This window comes from Entelurus aequoreus, linkage group LG10, assembly GCF_033978785.1.
Source record: "Entelurus aequoreus isolate RoL-2023_Sb linkage group LG10, RoL_Eaeq_v1.1, whole genome shotgun sequence".
Lineage (NCBI taxonomy): Eukaryota > Metazoa > Chordata > Actinopteri > Syngnathiformes > Syngnathidae > Entelurus > Entelurus aequoreus.
This window is the reverse complement of record NC_084740.1, coordinates 51,372,535-51,398,442: the sequence shown is the minus strand read 5'-3', so window position 1 is coordinate 51,398,442 and position 25,908 is coordinate 51,372,535. Positions and strand designations below refer to the sequence as shown.

The window sequence follows — 25,908 nt, the reverse complement described above, 5'->3', positions numbered from 1 at the left end:
CATTGTAAGCAGACTTTTATTTAGGAGTATGACTGCTTAAAAAGAAAATGTACGACTGTCTTGTCTCTCATAATGATAGTGAACAATTGGCGTAATTCCAAAAAAGTGCAGTTTCCCTTTAAAATCTAAAGTTAAATAAGGTAAATAAAATGCCATTACATTCTCTTTCAACATTTTCTTGTCTGGAGCTTGGTTGTCCTGGAGTTTTCTTTTTCTCTGTCTGTCACCCATTAGGGATGAGCTAAAAAAGATGGAAAACATCTTATTTAAAACGTTGCACGGTTTGTGTGTAAAAATGTTGCGCTCACTTTTCCAGGGTTTGGAGATGCTCCCGCACTTTCTGCACATGCCATAGTTTGGTGTCATTGACAACAAATTCATCACATCTGTAACTATAAAGTCTACATTAGAGTCTATAGTCTTCAAGAAAACACAATTTCAAATTCTGTTATTAAAAAAATATATACATTTTTAATCCTTGGGTTGAGTAGGAAAAACAACTGTTTTGGGGAAACCTTTTGATTATTGTCAACCAGACACTCACCAAAACACACTGTAGTTGCTGGAATCCATGCAAACTGAATGTTGTCCTTTCTCTTTTTCGGCCTTCTTTTGGCTGTTTCCCGCACCTTGATTCTCTTCAAAGTGCTTTTTTGCATCGCCGTTAACATATCTAAAAAATATAACATATATACATTCAGAAAATATAACATACATAATATTTGTACACACACACACACACACACACACACACACACACACACACATTTTTATATATATACACACATACACATATATATGTATATATATATATATATATATATATATATATATATATATATATATATATATATATAGATAACTTTAAACTAGTGTTAACTTTAAAGAAATACACTCTATACATTGCTAATGTGGTAAATGACTATTCTAGCTGCAAATGTCTGGTTTTTGGTGCAATATCTACATAGGTGTATAGAGGCCCATTTCCAGCAACTATCACTCCAGTGTTCTAATGGTACAATGTGTTTGCTCATTGGCTCAGAAGGCTAATTGATGATTAGAAAACCCTTGTGCAATCATGTTCACACATCTGAAAACAGTTTAGCTCGTTACAGAAGCTACAAAACTGACCTTCATTTGAGCAGATTGAGTTTCTGGAGCATCACATTTGTGGAGTCAATTAAACGCTCAAAATGGCCAGAAAAAGAGAACTTTCATCTGAAACTCGACAGTCTATTCTTGTTCTTAGAAATTAAGGCTATTTTACAAAATTGTTTGGGTGACCCCAAACTTTTGAACGGTAGTGTGTATATATATATATATATATATATATATATATATATATATATATATATATATATATATATACACACACATACATACACATACATACCAGTGTTTCCCACACAGTCATTTATTTGTGGCGGCCCGCCACGAAAGAATTACGTCCGCCACAAATAAAAAAAAAAAAAAACCTTTTTTTTTTTTTTTTTGTCCTGTCCAGCTTCTCAGGCAAATCATATAGTTGATGTAGATGCCCATATAGGCTGTTCAGATTTACTTTACAAAAGAGAAGTGTAGGATACTTCTCTTTTTGCCTTATTTGTATTTGACCACTACTGTTTTCTGTTTATTTGTTACTGACTGTGGCAGGACACCTCTGCCTCTGTTTCACTTTATGTTGCTGGTAAACAATATGGTTGTAGTAGTAGGCTAAAGTTAAATTATTTAGTAAGCACTAATTAAAGGGGCAGAGCTTTAAGAGACATTTTAGCTTTTATATTTTATAAGATATATTTTTTGTAAGAACCACGATTAATAAATATATTTCAGTGAATAACTTATTGTTCAAATCTGTATATAAATATGTACACAAAGTGTTGTAATTATATTGTAAAATGGATGGATGGATGGATGGATGGACGTTTAAAACAAAACTGTTATTATTAATTAGTAAGTATACATTTTTTGAGCCTTTTTAGAAAAAATCATATCATTGTAGTAAATTATGCAAATTACTTGATGATGTCATGGTGACCACACCCATAGCCACGCCCCCACTGCCACAGGTATGTTGGTAGTTTATGGGAAACACTGCATACACACCTCTATTTTCTACTGTTTGTCTCTCTCTGGGTCACGGGGTTGCTGGAGCCTATCTCAGCTGCATTCGGGCGGAAGGCGGGGTACACCCTGGACAAGTCGCCAGCTCATCACAGGGCCAACACAGATAGACAACATTCGCATTTACACACTAGGGCCAATTTAGTGTTGCCAATCAACCTATGTGCATGTCTTTGGAGGTGGGAGGAAGCCGGAGTACCCGGAGGGAACCCACGCAGTCAAGGGGAGAACATGCAAACTCCACACAGAAAGACCATGAGCCCGGGGATCGAACCCAGGACCTTCTAATTGTGAGGCACCTTGGTGACAAAAGGGATGGACGGTTATGGCAAAACTAATTGTCACGATTACTTTGATTCATATTGTAATCATGATTAACTTGTAGATTATTCATTTGAAATAATGAGTATTTGTTGTACCACCAAAACTCAACTTTATAAACAGTTTTAAAAAACCTGGATATAAATTAGTAACAAATAAACCACAACAAGTAAAATAATAATAGTAATAGCGATAACATCCATCCATTTTCTACCGCTTGTCCCTTTTGGGGTCGCGGGGGATCTGGAGCCTATCTCAAATAAAATTTAAATAACAGCAATATAAAAAAATACAATAAAATTAAGTTTTTACGTTTTAATTCATTTTAATTCCGTTATTTACTGTTTACACTCATTTTACCATCGAGTGTGTGCTTTTTGTGTACCGTATTTTTCGGAGAATAAGTCACTCCGGAGTATAAGTTGCACCTGCCGAAAATGCATAATAAAGAAGGAAAAAAACATATATAAGTCGCACTGGAGTATAAGTCGCATTTTTTGGGGAAATGTATTTGATAAAAGCCAACACCAAGAATAGACATTTGAAAGGCAATTTAAAATAAACAAAGAATAGTGAACAACAGGCTGAATAAGTGTACGTTATATGAGGCATAAATAACCAACTGAGAACGTGCCTGGTATGTTAACGTAACATATTATGGTAAGAGTCATTCAAATAACTATAACATATAGAACATGCTATACGTTTACCAAACAATCTGTCACTCCTAATCGCTAAATCCCATGAAATCTTATACGTCTAGTCTCTTACGTGAATGAGCTGAATAATATTATTTGATATTTTACGCTAATGTGTTAATCATTTCACACATAAGTCGCTCCTGAGTATAAGGCGCACCCCCGGCCAAACTATGAAAAAAACTGCGACTTATAGTCCGGAAAATACGGTATTGAAACACATGTTGGTACAGAGACAACACTATTAACTGTGAAAATATTTGATTTAGTAATAATAATCCTACTTCCGGGAAATCTGTTTATCGCAGTCATGTCCCTATTAATCGTGTTAAAGGAGGGACGAATGTATTCTTCGGTGTATAAATTAGACTATATCTAATAATCAACCTCAACTAGAACATCTGGGCGGAATTTTTATGTTCTCCCTGAGATTGTGGGGGGGTTTCTCCGGATACTCTGGCAAGCATGTTCTTGAAAACTCTAAAACTGCCCTTAGGAGTGAATGTGAATGGTGGGTTATCCAGACATCCATTCACCCATTTTCTACCGCTTGTCCCTTATGGGGTCGCGGGGGGTGCTGGAGCCTATCTCAGCTGCACATGGGCGGAAGGCAGGGTATACCCTGGACAAGTCATATGTACTGTATATGCCATGTGGACCAAGCCTCTCCCAAAGTCAACTGGGATATGCTTTTGCTCACCAATGACCCGAATTATGACAGTCTGTAAAGAAAATGACCGTATTGACAATCATATTGTTTATCAGGACGAGGTGGCAGAGGTTGATACTGTGTGTTGGAGATAAATGAGTGCTACCGGACACATTATTTTCCCAAATAAATGTTTCTTCTCCTCACAATTACATAATTTCACTTACATTTATGACAATTACCCCGTTATTATTTTGTGTTTATCAGCGGATTCCGTTTTATTGCCCAGTTACATGACACGGTCACGTGAACGCAGAAATCATGCCTTCCTTGTTTGTTGAGTTTAGTGATTATTGATTAGGCATACGAGTGTTGTGACAGATAAAAAAATAGCAACAATGGTGAAATCCCAAACTTTTTGTAGACAGGCTCTTCTCTCACTCATTTGTCACTTTTTTGTGGTTTCCTCTATTTTTAAAGGTATTGAAATACATGTTGATAGTGAGACAACTGTGAAAATATTAGATGTATTAATAATAATCCTACTTCCGGGAAATCTGTTTATCGCAGTCATGTCCCTATTAATCGTGTTAATCGAGGGACGAACATATACTTTGGTGTAAAATTAGACTATATCTAATAATCAACCTCCACTAGAACATCTGGGCTCTCTAAAACTCTAAAACTGCCCTTAGGAGTGAATGTGAATGGTGGGTTGTCCATACATACATCCATCCATTTTCTACCGCTTGTCTCTTACGGGGTAATGGGGGGTGCTGAAGCCTATCTCAGCTGCACACGGGCAGAAGGCAGCGTATACCCTGGACAAGTCATATGTACTGTATATGCACTGTGGACCAAGCCTCTCCCAAAGTCAACTGGGGTATGCTTTTGCTCACCAGTGACCCGAATTATGACAGTCAGTGAAGAAATGGGATGGGTGAATGGATGCATCTAAACAACCAAATCTATTTAATATAAGGGCAGCTCAAATGATGCCATGTTTAGATTGTGCCTGTCTAGGAAACTGCTAATAAACATGATAGATCTAGGAAGCCTAACATAGCCTTACCGTCCACAGTGGACCATCAAGCAGGAGAGGCAGAGCCATGGACTTTTATTAGATCTGCAAACTGGACAAGATCAACAAGCTCAAGTTAGTTTTGAAAGGTGTGCAGCCTACAGTAAAACATGTGGCTGCTATGTTGTTTTATATGTTAACAGTTACTGCCACTCACCGCTGCAGCACCAAGAGGAAGGAGCACCGTTAGGCAGCCGAGAAAAGTCTCCAACAGAGCTCACGTTTGAGCTCAAATGAGGGCATTCCATGTTGTTTAACTCGCCGAAAAGGACGCGATAAAGTGAAGTGCCCGGCTACAAATTAAAATGTCAGCTAACAATACTTAGCCACTTAACATAAAGTGCTAGCTCAAGTTAGCTAGCCTGCTTCTATTTATGGTCGCACGTTTCCGTCTTTTTCGCGCCCAAACGTCAAAATACGTTGTTTTCCCACAACAATCGATGGGTGAGCTTTGGTCAGATGAAACACCCGCAATGTTGTTTACACCTAGACATGTTGTATGTATGGTCAACTTGTGAAGGTAATTGATAAATAAATAAATACCAAACCACAAGCAATCGCCCCGTACATATAGAAACAACTTCAGGAAGTGACGTTTACGGAAGTTGACACTGGTTTTTATTTTTTTAGTCGTATTGCGTGACGTCACACATGACGCCGCATCGACGCGACTGCCTATTGGCGATGACGAGACGTGGGGCCGCCATCTTGAAAGGGGCAACATCTCCATCTGCTTTGATTGATTAATTGGGACTTTTATTAGTAGGTTGCACAGTGAAGTACATATTCCGTACAATTGACCACTAAATGGTAACACCCGAATAAGTCCCCCCCCCTCCACACCCCTGATTGTAAATAATATAAATAATTAAATGTGATTATCTTGTGTGATGACTGTATTATGATGATAGTATATATGATAGTATATATCTGTGTCATGAATCAATTTAAGTGGACCCCGACTTAAACAAGTTGAAAAACTTATTCGGGTGTTACCATTTAGTGGTCAATTGTACGGAATATGTACTTCACTGTGCAACCTACTAATAAAAGTCTCAATCAATCAATCAATCAATCAACTTGTTTAAGTCAGGGTCCACTTAAATTGATTAATGATACAGATATATACTATCATATATACTATCATCATAATACAGTCATCACACAAGATAATCACATTGAATTATTTACATTATTTACAATCAGGGGTGTGGGGGGGGGTAGGATATGGACAGCAAGTAGTGGACATAGAGAGAGAGAGAGAGAGAGAGAGAGAGAGAGAGAGAGAGAGAGAGAGAGAGCGAGAGAGAGAGAGAGAGAGAGAGATCAGAAGGCATAAGAAAAAGTATCTGCATTTGATTGTTTACATTTGATTATTAGCAATCCGGGGAGGGTTTTTATAGTTTAGGGTTGTAGCTGCCTGGAGGTGAACTTTTATTGCGGTTTTGAAGGAGGATAGAGATGCCCTTTCTTTTATACCTGTTGGGAGTGCATTCCACATTGATGTGGCATAGAAAGAGAATGAGTTAAGACCTTTGTTAGTTCGGAATCTGGGTTTAACGTGGTTAGTGGAGCTCCCCCTGGTGTTGTGGTTATGGTGGTCATTTACGTTAAGGAAGTAGTTTGACATGTACTTCGGTATCAGGGAGGTGTAGTGGATTTTATAGACTAGGCTCAGTGCAAGTTGTTTAACTCTGTCCTCCACCTTGAGCCAGCCCACTTTAGAGAAGTGGGTAGGAGTGCTGACGTGTCACCGCCTTTAATCCGTCATAACTTTCTAAATACTAAACTAATTTTCATTTGAGCTTATAGCTAGCTGGCAACAATTTAGCTGGTGGGCATGAATACAGTACAGTAATATTCGATTCACAAAATACAACCAAAAGTAATGTTCACTCATACCTGTGAAAAGTAATACCTTGTGACCTGTTTTTCACGGTCCGCCGACTTGAGCGAGAATATGCTGAACAATCATTGGACACTTCGTGTTTTTCTTCCTTGTTTCTACTGCTGAAATAGGAGTGGATGCCCCTTTCAAGATGGCTGCCGAATTTCCTGCGTCCCTGCAGCCAATGTGGTGTCTGCTAATACGACGTCATTCTTGAATTTCACAGCCACTGCGTGTAGTTCCACATTACAACAGTAGAGGTCAGAGTCGGCAACCATTTTCTGAATGAACCTTGCTTTTGCGCCAAGCTTTTGTCAGGAAATAAAATGTTATTTAATACACTGAGTCGATTTGACTTATTTTTTTGTGTATTTTAAGCCAATTTCCTAAACTGACTGACTAAGTGAGGGCCAATTTAGACGTAGACTTGGACTTAGACAAACATTATTGATCCACAAGGGAAATTGTTCCACAAAGTAGCTCAGTTTCAGAGGATGGACAGGATAATGCAGTTATTAAGTAGACTAAAAATGTACCATAGTAGCAATATAAAATATAACATATATGTAATATTTACATATTATATATACAGTATATAATATATACTGATATATTATTATATTATATTATATTTTCATATAATATATACAATATATGTCAATTTTACATATTATATATACAGTATATAATATATACTGATATGTTATATTATTATATTATATTATATACTTACAAACCCCGTTTTTATATGAGTTGGGCAATTGTGTTAGATGTAAATATAAACGGAATACAATGATTTGCAAATCATTTTCAACCCATATTCAGTTGAATATGCTACAAAGACAACATCTCTGATGTTCAAACTGATAAACATTTTTTTTTATTTGCAAATAATCATTAACTTTACAATTTGATGGCAGCAACACGTGACAAAGAAGTTGGGAAAGGTGGCAATAAATACTGATAAAGTTGAGGAATGCTCATCAAACACTTATTTGGAACATCCCACAGGTGAACAGGCAAATTGGGAACAGGTGGGTGCCATGATTGGGTATAAAAGTAGATTCCATGAAATGCTCAGTCATTCACAAACAAGGATGGGGCGAGGGTCACCACTTTGTCAACAAATGCGTGAGCAAATTGTTGAACAGTTTAAGAAAAACCTTTCTCAAGCAGCTATTGCAAGGAATTTAGGGATTTCACCATCTAAGGGTTCATAGAATCTGGAGAAATCACTGCACGTAAGCAGCTAAGCCCGTGACCTTCGATCACTCAGGCTGTACTGCATCAACAAGCGACATCAGTGTGTAAAAGATATCACCACATGGGCTCAGGAACACTTCAGAAAACCACTGTCAGTAACTACAGTTGGTCGCTACATCTGTAAGTGCAAGTTAAAACTCTCCTATGCAAGGCGAAAACCGTTTCTCAACAACACCCAGAAACGCCGTCGGCTTCGCTGGGCCTGAGCTCATCTAAGATGGACTGATACAAAGTGGAAAAGTGTTCTGTGGTCTGACGAGTCCACATTTCAAATTGTTTTTGGAAACTGTGGACGTCGTGTCAAGTTACGGTCAGAGCGAAAAAAGATACGTCCTGCACTGCACTCTAGTCCTTCACTCTCACGTTCCTCATCCACAAATCTTTCATCCTGGCTCAAATTAATGGGGTAATCGTCGCTTTCTCGGTCCGAATCGCTCTCGCTGCTGGTGTAAACAATGGGGAAATGTGAGGAGCCTTTCAACCTGCGACGTCACGCTACTTCCGGTACAGGCAAGGCTTTTTTTTATCAGCGACCAAAAGTTGCGAACTTTATCGTCGATGTTCTCTACTAAATCCTTTCAGCAAAAATATGGCAATATCGCGAAATGATCAAGTATGACACAGAGAATGGATCTGCTATCCCCGTTTAAATAAAAACATTTAATTTCAGTAGGCCTTTAATGTTGATGATCAATTCATATTTATTATTATTTATTGAATTACATTTTTCAGTTTCAAATGTTCGAGTCGGTCAAATAAATTGGGATATAAATATATATTTTTAATTTTAGACACATTAATGCACTTAATGCATCTTTTCTGTTACGGCGTAAAAACAATGTTAGTTATTCTTTGTTCTTAGATATCTACATTTCTTTTTTGTTTTGTTCTTTAATGTTAAGGACACAATTATGCAGAGGTGTACTAACAGTTTTGATGCTATTTATAGTTGCAGTGGGGTTGGGGTCGTAACAGAACATAATTGAGAAGCATTGCTTTTTATTGTCTTCAATGTGCACATATTAACTATACACTAACACTATGCATATTCAATATGCATGCAGTTAACAGCACATGAAGAATGTGCCAAATTGTGTTTTTATTGTACATTGTTGCCTCTGTATAATATTTTTAAAGTTTTATAAATCCCATTCCTTCAAAGAAACTCCTATTTTCATTGACTGTTACAATGAAAAACCTATATAATGTGCATTATCAATATCATTTTGATTTGACAACAGTTGTAGAGACAAGAGAGGGGTGCCCTTTGTTATACTAAAATTGCTATTGTGAAAATTGATAGTGTTAAAAAGAAAAGATGACACGTTGCCACATTTTAATATTTATTCACCAGCATCCTTAAAGCCCCCCCCCCCCCAAAAAAAACCTAAAAATACAACATTTATTGTATTAAACACTAATTCAGAGTTCACAGACTGCATGTTATGTTATGTCAGTGACTAATCATTCATTAAAATTGGATCAATTACATTTCACATGGCCTGTCTATTAGATGAATGCAAAAGCATACCTCTAACCCACGAGCCCCCAAAACACATGTTAAAGATTGTCATGACTTTTATACTAATGTACCGTATTTTCCGGACCATAGGGCGCACCGGATTATAAGGCGCGCTGCCGATGAGCGGGTCTGGTCAGGTCTATTTTCATACAAAAGGCGCACCGGATTATAAGGCGCATTAAAGGGGTCAAATTATGATTTGTTTCTAAATGGTGGTTCTTTGGTCAAAATTTTGCATAGATGATGTTTTACAGATCATCTTCAAGCCGCTTTCTGACAGTCGCTTCAGGATGCGCCATTTTGTGGGCGTGTATTATTTACGTGGCTCACCTTGGACAGCGCCTTTTCTCCGTCATCGTTGTTGTAGCGGTGTAGCGTGCAAGGACGGGAGTGGAACAAGTGTCAAAAGATGGCGCTAACTGTTTTAATGACATTCACACTTAATTTACTTAAATCAACAACGGAGCAGCATCTCCTCATCCGGAAACAAAAACAACGCCGGAAATGTGTCCGATGAAAAAAACGTCCGACCGGAACTCTCTAATAAGTAAAGTTCCTTGGGTGGATAATGTAAACTCACTACACCGGTATGTTTTAGTGCTTTCATAGCGAGTTTAAGGACAGATATAAGTAAGAACTTTACACTACTTTATATTAGAAATGGCAACAGCGGAGGATGAATGTCACATAACAAGAATTTATAAATGGTTGATTTATATAGGCTAGTAAGGTAAAGTTTTGTACCTGACAAGTTTCGGCTATCTTGCTTCTGCAGCCTTCCTCCAGCCTTCCTTCCTCTTCCATATAACACGTCACAGATGACGTCACACTAACATCACGTGACACCTCTGAGGACTGCAGAAGCAAGATAGCCGAAACTTGTCAGGTACAAAACTTTACCTTACTAGCCTATATAAATCAACCATTTATAAATACACATTAGTAGGCTAAATGAACCTCTTCAACACATAACAAGAAGATAGAGGAAAAAAAGATGCTTATCAACTAAGGCAGTGGTCCCCAACCACCGGGGCACGGCCCGGTACCGGTCCGCGGACCGATTGGTACCAGGCCGCGCAAGAAATAAAAAAATAAAAAATAAAAAAAATAAAAAAATTAATTCTAAAAAAAATAAATAAAAAAAAAATAAATAATAATAATAATAATAATTCAATCAACATAAAAAACACAATATATACATTATATATCAATATAGATCAATACAGTCTGCAGGGATACAGTCCGCAAGCAAACATTATTGTATTTCTTTATGGAAAAAAACTAAACCCCCCCCCCCCGGTCCGTGGGACACATTTTCAAGCGTTGACCGGGCCCCAGCTACAAAAAGGTTGGGGACCACTGAACTAAGGCGTCTGTACGGACTACAAAGGCGGACGTGCGCAAAATTTCAGGACTTACGCAGATCCCAAATGCAGATCAGCAGATACCAGAAGGTCAGAAAAGTTGCTTTTGCATAATATTGCGAAACAAAACGCCAGATAATATGTCTTACCTTATACACACAGCATAATAATACTGGTATGTTGAAGCACAGTACAATCCATCAAGCGGTGTGGCTTCATAGCTTACCAAAGTCCTACTAAAACATTTTGATAGATTTTTGAGCGCCGTGTGTAATGTTCTATAATTTTCAATGGAACATATACAACTTTGGTGCTGTTTACTTGAGTCGAAATAGCTGTGAGGTCGGTAAGCACAACCAAAATGATTTCGTACATTAGGCGCACCGGGTTATAAGGTGCACTGTCGAGCTTTGAGCAAATGAAAGGATTTTAAGTGCGCCTTTATAGTCCGAAAAATACGGTATAAAAAACTGTTCAAATTGTTTAAGTATAATAAATGTAAATTGGTTTAAGTGTAGGGTTATGCCATTTCTAGACTCTGGCTCCTCAGAGGAGCATCCGGCTGTCCATCTTTACTTCTTGCTGTGGTCTTCTTCTGTTTCTGGCTAAGGAGCACAGTAACATGTTGGAAAATGTTAGTCAGCATGCACTTTGTTCCAAATCCTGTCCAATTATTCGAATGCTCTTACTTTGACTGGACAGTCAGGACGATGACCGTAGTGAAGATGGAAATAATGATGACGGCAAGCAAGACCCCGCAGATGATTGCTGTAGAAGAGGATGCCCACCAAGTTAGTCAATCCAATCATCCTGGTTAAAGGCCTACTGAAAGCCACTACTACGACCACGCAGTCTGATAGTTTATATATCAATGATGAAATCTTAACATTGCAACACATGCCAATACGGCCGGGTTAACTTATAAAGTGCAATTTTAAATTTCCCGGCAAACTTCCGGCTTAAAACGTTTCGATATGATGACGTTTGCGCGTGACGTCAATGGTTGAAATGGAAGTATTCGGAGCCCGTTGAATCCAATACAAAAAGCTCTGTTTTCATTTCAAAATTCCACAGTATTCTGGACATCTGTGTTGGTGAATCTTTTGCAATTTGCTTAATGAACAATGGAGACTGCAAAGAAGAAAGCTGTAGGTGCGATCGGTGTATTAGCGGCGGACTACAGCAACTCAACCAGGAGGACTTTGAGGATAGCAGACGCGCTAGCCGCCGACCTCACCTTGACTTCCTCCGTCTCCGGGCCGCCAACCGCATCGGTGATTGGGTGAAGTCCTTCGTCGTACCGTCGATCGCTGGAACGCAGGTGAGCACGGGTCGTGATGAGCAGATGAGAGCTGGCGTAGGTGCAGAGCTAATGTTTTTAGCATAGCTCTGTCGAGGTTCCGTAGCTAAGTTAGCTTCAATGACGTCGTTAGCAACAGCATTATTAAGCTTCGCGAAGCTGGAAAGCATTAACCGTTTATTTACATGTCCAGAGTTTGGTAGTATTGTTGATCTTCTGTCTATCCTTCCAGTCAGGGACTTATTTGTTTTGTTTCTATATGCAGTAAAGCCCGATGCTATCACGTTAGCTCAGTAGCTAAAGAGCTTCACTGATGTATTGTCGTGGAGATAAAAGTCACTGTGAATGTCCATTTCGCGTTCTCGACTCTCATTTTCAAGAGGATATAGTATCCGAGGTGGTTTAAAATACAAATCCGTGATCCACAATAGAAAAAGGAGAGAGTGTGGAATCCAATGAGCCAGCTTGTACCTAAGTTACGGTCAGAGCGAAAAAATATACGTCCTGCACTGCACTGTAGTCCTTCACTCTCACGTTCCTCATCCACGAATCTTTCATCCTCGCTCAAATTAATGGGGTAATCGTCGCTTTCTCGGTCCAAATCGCTCTCGCTGCTGGTGTAAACAATGGGGAAATGTGAGCAGCCCTTCCTCCGGTGTCGTCACGCTACTTCCAGTACAGGCAAGGCTTTTTTTTATCAGAGACCAAAAGTTGCGAACTTTATCGTCGATGTTCTCTACTAAATCCTTTCAGCAAAAATATGGCAATATCGCGAAATGATCAAGTATGACACATAGACTGGATCTGCTATCCCCGTTTAAATAAAAAAAATTCATTTCAGTAGGCCTTTAAATGTGTTTCTGTTTACCAATCGGGGTGTCTGGCTCATCCTCCTCTTCTTCCTCACGGTCATCTGAAAACAGGACGCGTCATTCATAAAAGCATGAGCCTGGAACACAAATACGGTCTAGGGTGAGCTTTGCACTCACCATGGACACCAGCACAGGTGGCATTGCAGCTGTCATGGTCAAAAAATCGATTTCCGTTTCCATGGCACCCGGTCCAGAGGAATTTTTTGCATTTGCCATGAACAGAATCATAGTAGTATCTCAGAAATCGGGCGCTACATCCACCATCGGTCTTCTTCAAGAGACAAGTCGTCGTTGCTGCAGGAGGACAAAACACATCATCTTCCATCAATGATGCTCACTCGTCTCCACTAGGTGGGGTAATTCAACTTTTATCAGTGGAGAGGTGTGCTATTTTTTTGAATATACAAGTACAGGCCAAAAGTTTGGACACACCTTCTCATTCAATGTGCTTTCTTTATTTTCATCAAAACTATGAATGAACACAAGTGGAGTTATGTACTTAACAACAAAAAGGGGAAATAACTGAAAACATGTTTTGTATTCTAGTTTCTTCAAAATAGCCACTGATTACTGTTTTGCACGCTCTTGGCATTCTCTCGATGAGCTTCAAGAGGTAGTCACCTGAAATGGTTTTCACTTCACGGGTGTGCTTAAAGTTAAAGTATCAATGATTGTCACACACACACACTAGGTGTGGTTAAATTATCCTGACCCATCTCCTTGTTCACCCCCTGGGAGGTGAGGGGAGCAGTGAGCAGCAGCGGTGACCACGCCCGGGAATCATTTTGGTGTTTTAACCCCCCAATTCCAACCCTTGATGCTGAGTGCCAAGCAGGGAGGCAATGGCTCCCATTTTTATAGTCTTTGGTATGACTCACGACCTACCCATCTCAGGGCGGACACTCTAACCACAAGGCCACTGAGCAGGTGAAGCTCATTGAGAGAATGCCAAGGGTGTGCAAAGCAGTAATCAGAGCAAAGGGTGGATATTTTGAAGAAACTAGAATATAAAACATGTTTTCAGTTATTTCACCTTTTTGTGTTAAGTACATAACTCCACATGTGTTCATTCATAGTTTTGATGTGACAATCTACAATGTAAATAGTCATGAAAATAAAGAAAACGCATTGAATGAAAAGGTGTGTCCAAACTTTTGGCCTGTACTGTATATATATTTGACAACATTTAAAGTGTACTTCATTTCCAAAGCAGATCTCCATTGAAACGGTGTGGCCATTGTCTTCATGCTATGAATGAAGTTAATTTAACACCTCTATCAACATTGAGCATTCATATCTGATTTAGGGCTATATAAATAAAGGGCATGTTCACCACTGTGTTACATGGCCTTTCCTTTTAACAACACTCAATAAACGATTGGGAACAGAGGAAACTAATTGTTGAAGCTTTGAAAGTGGAATTCTTTCCCATTCTTGTTTTATGTAGAGCTTCAGTCGTTCAACAGTCCGGGGTCTCCGCTGTCGTATTTTAGGCTTCATAATGCGCCACACATTTTCAATGGGAGACAGGTCTGGACTGCAGGCGGGCCAGGAAAGTACCCACACTCTTTTTTTACGAAGCCACGCTGTTGTAACACGTGCTGAATGTGGTTTGGAATTGTCTTGCTGAAATAAGCACTGAAAAAAGACGACACTTAGATGGCAGCATATGTTGCTCCAAAACCTGTATGTACCTTTCAGCATTAATGGTGCCTTCACAGATGTGTAAGTTACCCATGCCTTGGGCACTAATGCACCCCCATACCATCACACATGCTGGCTTTGGAACTTTGCGTCGATAACAGTCTGGATGGTTCGCTTCCCCTTTGGTCCGGATGACACGATGTCGAATATTTCCAAAAACAATTTGAAATGTGGACTCGTCAGACCACAGAACACTTTTCCACTTTGCATGAGTCCATCTTAGATGATCTCGGGCCCAGAGAAGCCGGCGGTGTTTCTGGGTGTTGTTGATAAATGGCTTTCGCTTTGCATAGTAGAGCTTTAACTTGCACTTACAGATGTAGCGACCAACTGTATTTAGTGACATTGGTTTTCTGAAGTGTTCCTGAGCCCATGTGGTGATATCCTTTAGAGATTGATGTCGCTTTTTGATACAGTGCCGTCTGAGGGATCGAAGGTCACGGTCATTCAATGTTGGTTTCCGGCCATGTCGCTTACGTGCAGTGATTTCTCCAGATTCTCTGAACTTTTTGATGATATTATGGACCGTAGATGTTGAAATCCCTAAATTTCTTGCAATTGCACTTTGAGAAACGTTGTTCTTAAACTGTTTGACTATTTGCTCACGCAGTTGTGGACAAAGGGGTGTACCTCGCCCCATCCTTTCTTGTGAAAGACTGAGCATTTTTTGGGAAGCTGCCAATCATGGCACCCACCTGTTCCCAATTAGCCTGCATACCTGTGTGATGTTCCAAATAAGTCTTTGATGAGCATTCCTCAACTTTATCAGTATTTATTGCCACCTTTCCCAACTTCTTTGTCACGTGTTGCTGGCATCAAATTCTAAAGTTAATGATTATTTGCACAAAAACATCAAATATGTTGTCTTTGTAGCATATTCAACTGAATATGGGTTAAAAAAAGATTTGCAAATCATTGTATTCCGTTTATATTTACATCTAACACAATTTCCCAACACATATGGAAACGGGGTTTCACAAACTAGGAATTTTACTTGGCGCAATGGTGCAACATAAAAGACATATAACACAGAATAGAATTACATGAGCTGCAACTGAGCTATCAGATCTTGTTATTGTTCATGGGTCACATCCTCTTACCGTCTGTGGGGTAGTATCCGTCTACTATGGCCGAGCAGTTCCTCATGCAGTCTTGTTCCCTTAGGAAACGATTGGCGTTGCCCCCTGAGCCTTTGTATATAAAGGGATTGCACCTGTTTTCCGTGGAACTGTAGTGCAACGCAATGATGAAGCTGCTTCCCACACCTTCATCCTCCTCCAGGTGACAAAAGTCTGTAGGGGTGGTGAAAAGACATCACATGTTAGGCGCCAAGTGGTGTTGGCTGCACAGGACTGGTGATAACAACGTGACATATTATTGTCATGTCGTCCATGAAGCCACCAGCCTAGAAATGTTTGACTAACTTTATCACCCACTCCCTTTTTTTATGACCCCAATAAAAAACACCAGTTATGGTACGTTTTTTTTATACTTCCTGCATTTCATAGTTCGTCTCCTCTATCAAGCTTTATTTTAATATGTATAATCGAGACTCAAATGAAAAGTCAGCCAATGCTAAATGCTTTAATCGCCAGTCTAGCAAGTTGATGTTCAAGACCTCAGACTGTGTTTTACTAGCACATATTTGTATTTGACTCCTCATTCTGTCAGAGCTTACTTCAAATCAAAATGTAATCTCTTGAAGAAAATAGAAAGAAACCGAGGAGCCACACCATCATGCACTAAAAAGGACTGAAGTCCTCTCACAAGGATGGACGCAAGTTTAAATCAAACCAAAACCCAATCATTGTCATATATTTAATGAACCCCAACTCCAAGTAGTTTAGCATTTGTATTACCTAGAGGTCTTATATTTACAGATCTATGGAAATAGCTCCACTTCGATTAGAAAACAGATGGACCCACCTGGTATTGCCGAATAGCCAATGTGGAACACAGCAAAGACAATGGCAGAAAGTAGTAGGTGCTTCATCGTCCAGCTCGTCTCAGAGGTGTCTCTTGACCACTGAGCCAAAGTTGTAGACTACAGCAAGAGCAGGCTGTCAATGCTGATCTTTGGACCCACAATTCCCTTCTACCTTCAACTGAAACCAACGTTGACGACGGTAATAGACACCCACATCCTTAATCATTGTTAGGATAAAACTGTCATTCATAAGGGCGGGTCCAGATACACAGCAGGTTGTGGCGCTCTTTTTGTGTGTATTTTTATTTAGTACTAAAACAAAACAAGTGAATTAAAGGCCTACTGAAATGATTTTTTTTTATTTAAAAGGGGATAGTAGATCCATTCTACGTGTCATACTTGATCATTTCGCGATATTGCCATATTTTTGCTGAAAGGATTTAGTAAAGAACATCGACGATAAAGTTCGCAACTTTTGGTCGCTGATAAAAAAGCCTTGCCTGTACCGGAAGTAGCGTGACGTCGCAGGTTGAAGGGCTCCTCACATTTCCCCATTGTTTACACCAGCAGCGAGAGCGATTCGGTCCGAGAAAGCGACGATTACCCCATTAATTTGAGCGAGGATGAAAGATTCGTGGATGAGGAACGTGAAAGTGAAGGACTAGCGTGCAGTGCAGGACGTATCTTTTTTCGCTCTGACCGTAACATAGGTACAAGGGCTCATTGGATTCCACACTCTCTCCTTTTTCTATTGTGGATCATGGATTAGTATTTTAAACCACCTCGGATACTATATCCTCTTGAAAATGAGAGTCGAGAATGCGAAATGGACATTCACAGTGACTTTTATCTCCACGACAATACATCGGTGAAGCTCTTTAGCTACGGAGCTAACGTGATAGCATCGTGCTTAAATGCAGATAGAAAAAAAAAAAAAAAAACCCTGACTGGAAGGATAGACAGAAAATCAACAATACTATTAAACCATGGACATGTAAATACACGGTTAATGCTTTCCAGCCTGGCGAAGCTTAACAATGCTGTTGCTAACGACGCCATTGAAGCTAACTTAGCAACGGGACCTCACAGAGCTATGCTAAAAACATTAGCTATCCACCTATGCCAGCCAGCCCTCATCTGCTCATCAACACCCGTGCTCACCTGCGTTCCAGCGATCGACGAAAGACTTCACCCGATCTTAGATGCGGTCGGCGGCCCGGAGACGAAGGAAGTCAAGGAGAGGTCGGCGGCTAGCGCGTCTGCTATCCATCTCAAAGTCCTCCTGGTTGTGTTGCTGTAGTCCGCCGCTAATACACCGATCCCACCTACACCTTTCTTCTTTGCGGTCTTCATTGTTCATTAAACAAATTGCAAAAGATTCACCAACACAGATGTCCGGAATACTGTGGAATTTTGAGATGAAAACAGAGCTTTTTGTATTGGATTCAATGTGTCCGAGTACTTCCGTTTCAACCATTGACATCACGCGCACACGTCATCATACATAGACGTTTTCAACCGGAAGTTTAGCGGGAAATTTAAAATTGCACTTTATAAGTTAACCCGGCCGAATTGGCATGTGTTGCAATGTTAAGATTTCATCATTGATATATAAACTATCAGACTGCGTGGTCGGTAGTAGTGGCTTTCAGTAGGCCTTTAAATTGAACACTTCTACTGAATGTGGTGCTGTAGAAAAATGCACTTACAGTATCAACCAGTAAAAAACAGTAGTAGGATGTAACAAATACACATATTTGTTTCAAACCAAACGCAGCTGTACAAAAAGGAAGCAAATTGGAACCTGGCAACTACCGACCTGTTTCTATTCTCAGTTCCATTTAGAAAGTAATGGAAAAAATAGTTTATGAACAGGTCGATGGTTACCTTGCCACTAATAAACTCATGTACAAATTCCAATCCGGCTTCAGAACTAACCACTCCACTGACACATGCCTTCTCTATCTGACCGACCACATCAAACATGAGGTGGACGCGGGCAAATACTGCGGCATGGTCATGCTGGACCTTCAGAAGGCCTTTGACACCGTTAACCACGCTATACTGTTGGATAAGCTCAGAGCAATCGGATTTAACAAAACCTCATCGAGCTGGATGCAATCTTACTTGGAGGGGAGGGAACAGGTGGTAGAGGTGAACAGCACCGTGCCCCCCCCTCTCACGGATTTGTATTTTAAACCACCTTGGATACTATATCCTCTTGAAAATGAGAGTCGAGAACGCGAAATGGACATTCAGTGACTTTTATCTCCACGACAATACATCGGCAAAACACTTTAGCTACGGAGCTAACGTGATATTATCGGGATTAACTGCAGATATAAATGGAGTATGGATACCCCATTGAAGCCAATAAAAATAGCTCCGTTTTCATCTCATTATTCCACAGTATTCTGGACATCTGTGTTGGTGAATCTGTTGCAATTTGTTCATTGCATTATGGAGAAAGAAGCTGAGCAAGCAAAGAAGTTGTCGGTGCGAAGCGGAGTATTTTGCGAGGGAAGTCAGCAACACAACACAGCCGGTGTTTCATTGTTTACATTCCCGAAAGATGCAGTCAAGATCGAAGAACTCGGACAACAGAGACTCTTACCAGGAGGACTTTGACTTCGATACACAGACGCCTGTAGAGAACTGGGACAACACAGACTATTACCAAGATTACTTTGATTTGGATACACAGACGCAGACGCGGTACCGTGAGTACGCAGCTGCGCTTCCAAACATTTGATCGCTTGCCCGTACGTGCGTGTCACGTAAGTAACTTTGGTTAAATATATAAGCTTTATGAACCTTGGGTTAGGTGAACGGTCCTTTGGGCTGAGTGATTGTGTGTGTTGTGCAGGTGTTTGAATTGTATTGGCGGGTTATATGGACGGGAGCTAGGAACTAGGAGCTAGCATAACAAACACCTAAGTGTTTGTTATACGGGATTAATTTGTGGCATATTAAATATAAGCCTGGTTGTGTTGTGGCTAATAGAGTATATATATGTCTTGTGTTTATTTACTGTTGTAGTCATTCCCAGCTGAATATCAGGTCCCACCCGCCTCTCACAGCATCTTCCCTATCTGAATCGCTTCCACTCCCCACTAGTCCTTCACTTGCACTTTCCTCATCCACAAATCTTTCATCCTCGCTCAAATTAATGGGGAAATCGTCGCTTTCTCTGTCCGAATCGCTCTCACTTCTGGCCGCCATCACTGTAAACAATAGGGAACTTTGCGGAAATGTTCAACTGACTACATCACGCTACCTCCGGTACAGACAAGGCTTTTTTTTTGTCAGATACCAAAAGTTGCGATCTTTATCGTCGTTGTTCTCTACTAAATCCTTTCAGCAAAAATATGGCAATATTGCGAAAAGATCAAGTATGACACATAGAATAGATCTGCTATCCCCGTTTAAATAAAACTATTTCATTTCAGTAGACCTTTAATATACTTGCTTCATTGTCTTTCATCTCATTCGTATTTCGTTCGGGAGTCCAAATTAAGCCGGCATTCTACATTTCCTTAGCTACGTTCTTAAATACATTTTTATTTATTTTTTTCTACCGTCGATGCACTTCAAAATGTTTTGTTCTTTTCATTTGTGAAGCAAATACAAAGTATCCTGTTCATTACAATCTTCATCCGAGCCTTTAGGTGGGTGGTAGGAGGTCAGAAGATTAAATCAGGTCTTCGTTTCCCGCCCGTCAGAGCCTATATGGATGATATGACCATCCTTACCACAACCAAGGCGTTTGCTAGGCGGCTGCTGAACAACCTGCAAGAAAACATCCAGTGGGCCCGAATAGATATAAAGCCAAGCAAGTCCAGAAGCATCTCGGTTGTGAGGGGTAAGATGATGGAATATTGAGTCTGTGTGGGTGAGGAGGCTATACCAACAGTGTCTGAGAAACCTGTCAAGAGTCTTGGATGTTGGTATCAAGCTACCTCAAAGACACAGAGCAGGTGGACCAGCTCAAGCAGGATACCATAACTGGCCTTGAAAACATTGATAAGACCATGCTTTCTGGCTGGTTGACGCTGTGGTCCCTCCAATTTGGGTTGCTTCCCAGGCTAATGTGGCCTCTTACCATCTATGACATACCAACAACAAAGGTAGAAAAATTGGAGAGTGTGGTTAGCTCATTTGCCAGGAAGTGGCTGGGTCTTCCCAAATGCTGTATGGAAGAGGTGGAGCCTCCTGTTTCCAGCCTAGTAGAGGAGTTTAAGTGTACAAAGATAAGGCTATAAATGACGCTAACAGAGTCTCGTGACCCATGCGTTGCCCAAACAGCTCCTACCCTGGTGACCTGAAGAAAATGGATTGCAGCGGCAACTACTCTGCAAGCAAAAGAAATTCTTAGGCACAGACATAGTCGGCCTTGTGGGAGAGGAGGCCTGGGCCTTTGTGAGAGCAGACCGTCGTGGCATAATGCTGCTCCAGCTCAGCAACGCTGGCTGGTTGTGGAGGAGGTACGTTGGCACAAGCATGCAGCAATATGTGCAAAGGTTGTCTCACAAGTCAAGCAAGGACAGTGGATGAGCTAGGAAGGAGTTGAGAGGAGAAAGGTCTCATGGAGGGAGCTCTTGGGCATGGGGGCAGTTCACATTTGCTTCATCTTACGCTCCACTTATGATTTCCTTCCCTCCCCCTCTAACCTCAAACAGTGGTACGGAGAGGACCCCACATGCCCCCTCTGTCCATCTCCAGCTAACCTCAAACCCATTCTCGTTGGCTGCAAGACAAGTCTGTCACAAAGGCACAACACCCGGTGGCACAACCAGGTCCTGAAGTGCCTAGCAGCCACGTCATAGGCCAGCTGGGTGAAGATCAATGCCCTGCCCCCGCCAACATTACATCATACATCCACAAGAGAGTTCATCCGAGAAGGTGCAAAGTCAACTAAAGGCCATGTACCAGACATAGGCCAGCTCGGAGGGGCTCATGACTGGAAAATGGCGGTGGATCTCAATCAAAAGCTCTGCTTTCCTTCAGAGATAGCAAGGTAGCTCTGGTCCTCCTCACTGCACATCGTGTACATAATAGAACTCACGGTTCCCTGGGAGGCTGTTTGAACACAAAAGCCTTAAGGACACTGCGAGCTGGCAGCTGATGCTGAGCAGAATGGATGGAAAGCCAAGGTCTGCCCAGTGGAAGTTGGCTGCAGATGCTTTGAGGGCCGGACAACCACCAGGCTGCTTAAAGGCCTACTGAAACCCACTACTACCGACCACGCAGTCTGATAGTTTATACATCAATGATGAAATCTTAACATTGCAACACATGCCAATACGGCCGGGTTAACTTATAAAGTGCAATTTTAAATTTCCCGGCAAACTTCCGGCTGAAAACGTTTCGATATGATGACGTTTGCGCGTGACGTCAACGGTTGAAGCGGAAGTATTCGGAGCCCATTGAATCCAATACAAAAAGCTCTGTTTTCGTCTCAAAATTCAACAGTATTCTGGACATCTGTGTTGGTGAATCTTTTGCAATTTGTTTAATGAACAATGGAGACTGCAAAGAAAGTTGTAGGTCGGATCGGTGTAACTACAGCAAGACAACCAGGAGGACTTTGAGATGGATAGCAGACGCCCTAGCCGCCGACCTCACCTTGACTTCCTCCGTCTCCGGGCCGCCGACCGCATCGGTGTTCGGGTGAAGTCCTTCGTCGTACCGTCGATCGCTGGAACGCAGGTGAGCACGGGTCGTGATGAGCAGATGAGAGCTGGCGTAGGTGCAGAGCTAATGTTTTTAGCATAGCTCTGTCGAGGTTCCGTAGCTAAGTTAGCTTCAATGGCGTCGTTAGCAACAGCATTGCTAAGCTTCGCCAAGCTGGAAAGCATTAACCGTGTAGTTACATGTCCAGAGTTTGGTAGTATTGTTGATCTTCTGTCTATCCTTCCAGTCAGGGACTTATTTGTTTTGTTTCTATATGCAGTTAAGCCCGATGCTATCACGTTAGCTCAGTAGCTAAAGAGCTTCGCCGATGTATTGTCGTGGAGATAAACGTCACTGTGTATGTCCATTTCGCGTTCTCGACTCTCATTTTCAAGAGGATATAGTATCCGAGGTGGGTTAAAATACAAATCCGTGATCCACAATAGAAAAAGGAGAGAGTGTGGAATCCAATGAGCCAGCTTGTACCTAAGTTACGGTCAGAGCGAAAAAAGATATGTCTTGCACTGCATTCTAGTCCTTCACTCTAACGTTCCTCATCCACGAATGTTTCATCCTTGCTCAAATTAATGGGGTAATCGTCGCTTTCTCGGTCTGAATCTCTCTCGCTGCTGGTGTAAACAATGGGGAAATGTGAGCAGCCCTTCCTCCGGTGTCGTCACGCTACTTCCGGTAGGGGCAAGGCTTTTTTTAATCAGAGACCAAAAGTTGCGAACTTTATCGTCGTTGTTCTCTACTAAATCCTTTCAGCAAAAATATGGCAATATCGCGAAATGATCAAGTATGACACATAGAATGGATCTGCTATCCCTGTTTAAATAAAAAAAAATCATTTCAGTAGGCCTTTAAGGACATTGGAGTTTGAGGCCAAACCCTGGTGCCTGTGGGTAAAGAGGAGCGACACCATCTGGAGCTCTAGTACGACCTACAGCACATAATGGTTGAAAGCGGAAGGGGCTCACCTGGGACGCCAGGTGTTGCCAAAGAGCCCTCTGTAGGTGTCGTGGGCCTGTCATTGAACCACCTGTGAAGGAGGGTGCCCTCCTGATGACCCCAATGAAGCTGTCAACCAACCATCTCCCTCCTCTTCTCTGTCCCCCATTTTGCAATCACACCCAACCAGGTCCAACACCATAACCGCATTAAAGCAGCTCCGATGGATGTAGCCTACTGTTACCACTCTACTCAGGTTTTTGTATCATGGGACTGTTCCATCTAGTCCTAAAATTGAACATTGCTACGTTTTTATTGAATGGTATCTGCTTCCGGGTTATATGCATGCGCGATACGAAGGGTCCTCTCCGGCCGCACCCAAGCAATGTTGATCAAGACTTCCTTAATTTATACTATTTGTGTTTTATCAGGTAATATACCATACACATTATACTATCGAGGTCTTACAAGAATACTGGTGTAAACTTCAAAGGGGACCTACTTATGCAAAACCAACATTTCTTACCTGATGGTACCCGCTTTAGTGTATTTGGGTTCCCCATAAGTTTTCAAACTTTGAAAACCGTGGAGGCATTGCGGAAATATTCGTAAAATAATTTGCCTTCGTTCATACTTCCTCCAAAGGAACCGTTTGGAATTTGCTTATCCTCTGACGTTGTCTGAACTGTGACGTCAGCGGATATCTCCATACATGATAGAAATTCACCCGAAGATCTTTGCATGAGTCTGCCACTGTAGTCCAATGTTGTAGTCAATAAGCTCTGTCCTTTTCTCTATCCTCTTGTTGTGGGGCAGACTGACTCGTACATGCACATGCATCCTCCTTAGCGTATTCATTTGATGAAATAATGTAATAATAATTTTCATTTAATAAATGTTCAACGTTTTTTTGGGAGAGTGTACTTCTACGGTATGTCCTTTAAGGTGGTTCTCTGTCAAACACACCATTAGCAGCTTCTTCATATTTTCATGGATAAATGTCCGCCCTTAAGTTTATATTTGAATGCCTTTGTTGGCGTTATCGGCTCAATTTGCTTCGGTATGGTGCAGACTAGCAGTGATCTAGAACTGCCTCACCAAGTCAGCTACACGTTCAATTAAGTTTTTAATGATTTATTTCTTTAGTTCAATTAATATCATCTGCCTTTTCTTGTATTCATTTTCTCACTTTTGCCACACAATCACAGGATGAAGAAAAATTATTAAAGGGATATGTTTTTCATAATTTATGCATTCTGAGTCGTAACTAAACGTTAGCAAAATCCCAACTATCTGAATTCTAACAATGGAGTCAATAAGAGCGTTAAATCAATATAATATACCCAGAAGTTAATTTTTTAAATGTTGATAAATCTCTTTAAAAATGCTGAATGTAATGCTTTTTAATGCAATTTTAGCCCTAAAGTTTTGCAAAATACATTTAATGACCTCTAATGCTTTTAAATGCCCTGCGGAAACCCTGTTATAGTGTAGTGCAGTAATCGTTAGAATTAAATTGTTACCTGGAAATGTGGCTCTCTATTGCTGGCAGTATTGACGCATTTGGCAGGCAACCACGTTGGGTTCATCTCCATGACGACCAACAAAATGTGTCCGGTTTATGTAATTTGACTTTTCCTTGTTCTCTTTTTTCTTTGTCCTTGTGCTTTGCTGCTCCACTTTTATGTCTACTATAAGTAATTCCACTCATGTGAACTTCTAGTAAACGCTCAAGGTCCATCTCACCACAGTCTTTCTGTTTAGAAGTGATTGATAAAAACGTTCTCACTATTCACCGTAATACTGTATAACACATGGTTGCTTGTTTACCTTTTGATAAGTCAAGCAGAAAAGGCCCAATACTGAGTATATAATGAGGCCGTCACCTGTGGTAGAAAGGAAGTAGACAGATATGCTGTGTGTGTGTGTGTGTGTGTGTGTGTGTGTGTGTGTGTGTGTGTGTGTGTGTGTGTGTGTGTGTGTGTGTGTGTGTGTGTGTGTGTGTGTGTGTGTGTGTGTGTGTGTGTGTGTGTGTGTGTACTAGGGTTGTTCGGTATACCTTTACTGATAAAGTACTAATTGATTGAAATAGGTACTATACTGCCTTTGAAAAGTACCGGTACCATCTTTTCATCTGAATCCCATGAATTGATTAACGTGGACCCCAACTTAAAGGCCTACTGAAATGAATTGTTTTTATTTAAACGGGGATAGCAGATCCATTCTGTGTGTCATACTTGATCATTTCGCGATATTGCCATATTTTTGCTGAAAGGATTTAGTAGAGAACATCGACGATAAAGTTCGCAACTTTTGATCACTGATAAAAAAAGCCTTGCCTGTACCGGAAGTAGCGTGACGTCACAGGAGCTAGTATTCCTCACAATTCCCCATTGTTTACACCAGCAGCGAGAGCCATTCGGACCGCGAAAGCGACGATTACCCCATTAATTTGAGCCAGGGTGAAAGATTCGTGGATGAGGAACGTGAGAGTGAAGGACTAGCGTGCAGTGCAGGACGTATCTTTTTTCGCTCTGACCGTAACTTAGGTACAAGCTGGCTCATTGGATT

The 25,908-nt window shown here is 40.8% G+C and overlaps 2 protein-coding genes across 5 annotated transcripts in view; both read right to left on the bottom strand.

Moving 5' to 3' along the window:
- usp3 (ubiquitin specific peptidase 3) overlaps positions 1-5,477 on the bottom strand; it is a 46,455-nt gene extending 40,978 nt beyond the window's left edge. For all 4 annotated transcript variants that reach the window (XM_062061156.1, XM_062061155.1, XM_062061153.1 and 1 more), the window contains exons 1-5: positions 5,031-5,477; positions 4,865-4,925; positions 545-673; positions 309-392; positions 160-241 (exon numbers count right to left, since the gene is read on the bottom strand). In XM_062061156.1, the coding sequence (XP_061917140.1) occupies positions 160-241; positions 309-392; positions 545-673; positions 4,865-4,925; positions 5,031-5,121 (447 nt within the window). In that variant the 5' untranslated portion in view covers positions 5,122-5,477. The remainder of the gene's footprint in view (positions 1-159; positions 242-308; positions 393-544; positions 674-4,864; positions 4,926-5,030) is intronic.
- Positions 5,478-10,905: 5,428 nt separating this feature from the next.
- si:dkeyp-73b11.8 (BPTI/Kunitz domain-containing protein) lies at positions 10,906-23,506 on the bottom strand. The gene is made up of 6 exons (XM_062061894.1): positions 23,479-23,506; positions 15,887-16,078; positions 13,200-13,376; positions 13,079-13,123; positions 11,600-11,678; positions 10,906-11,515 (listed from the first exon to the last, which is right to left on the bottom strand). Exons 1-6 carry the CDS (start codon positions 23,504-23,506, stop codon positions 11,431-11,433), a joined length of 606 nt encoding a protein of 201 aa, XP_061917878.1. The 3' UTR covers positions 10,906-11,430.
- Positions 23,507-25,908: the final 2,402 nt, after the last annotated feature.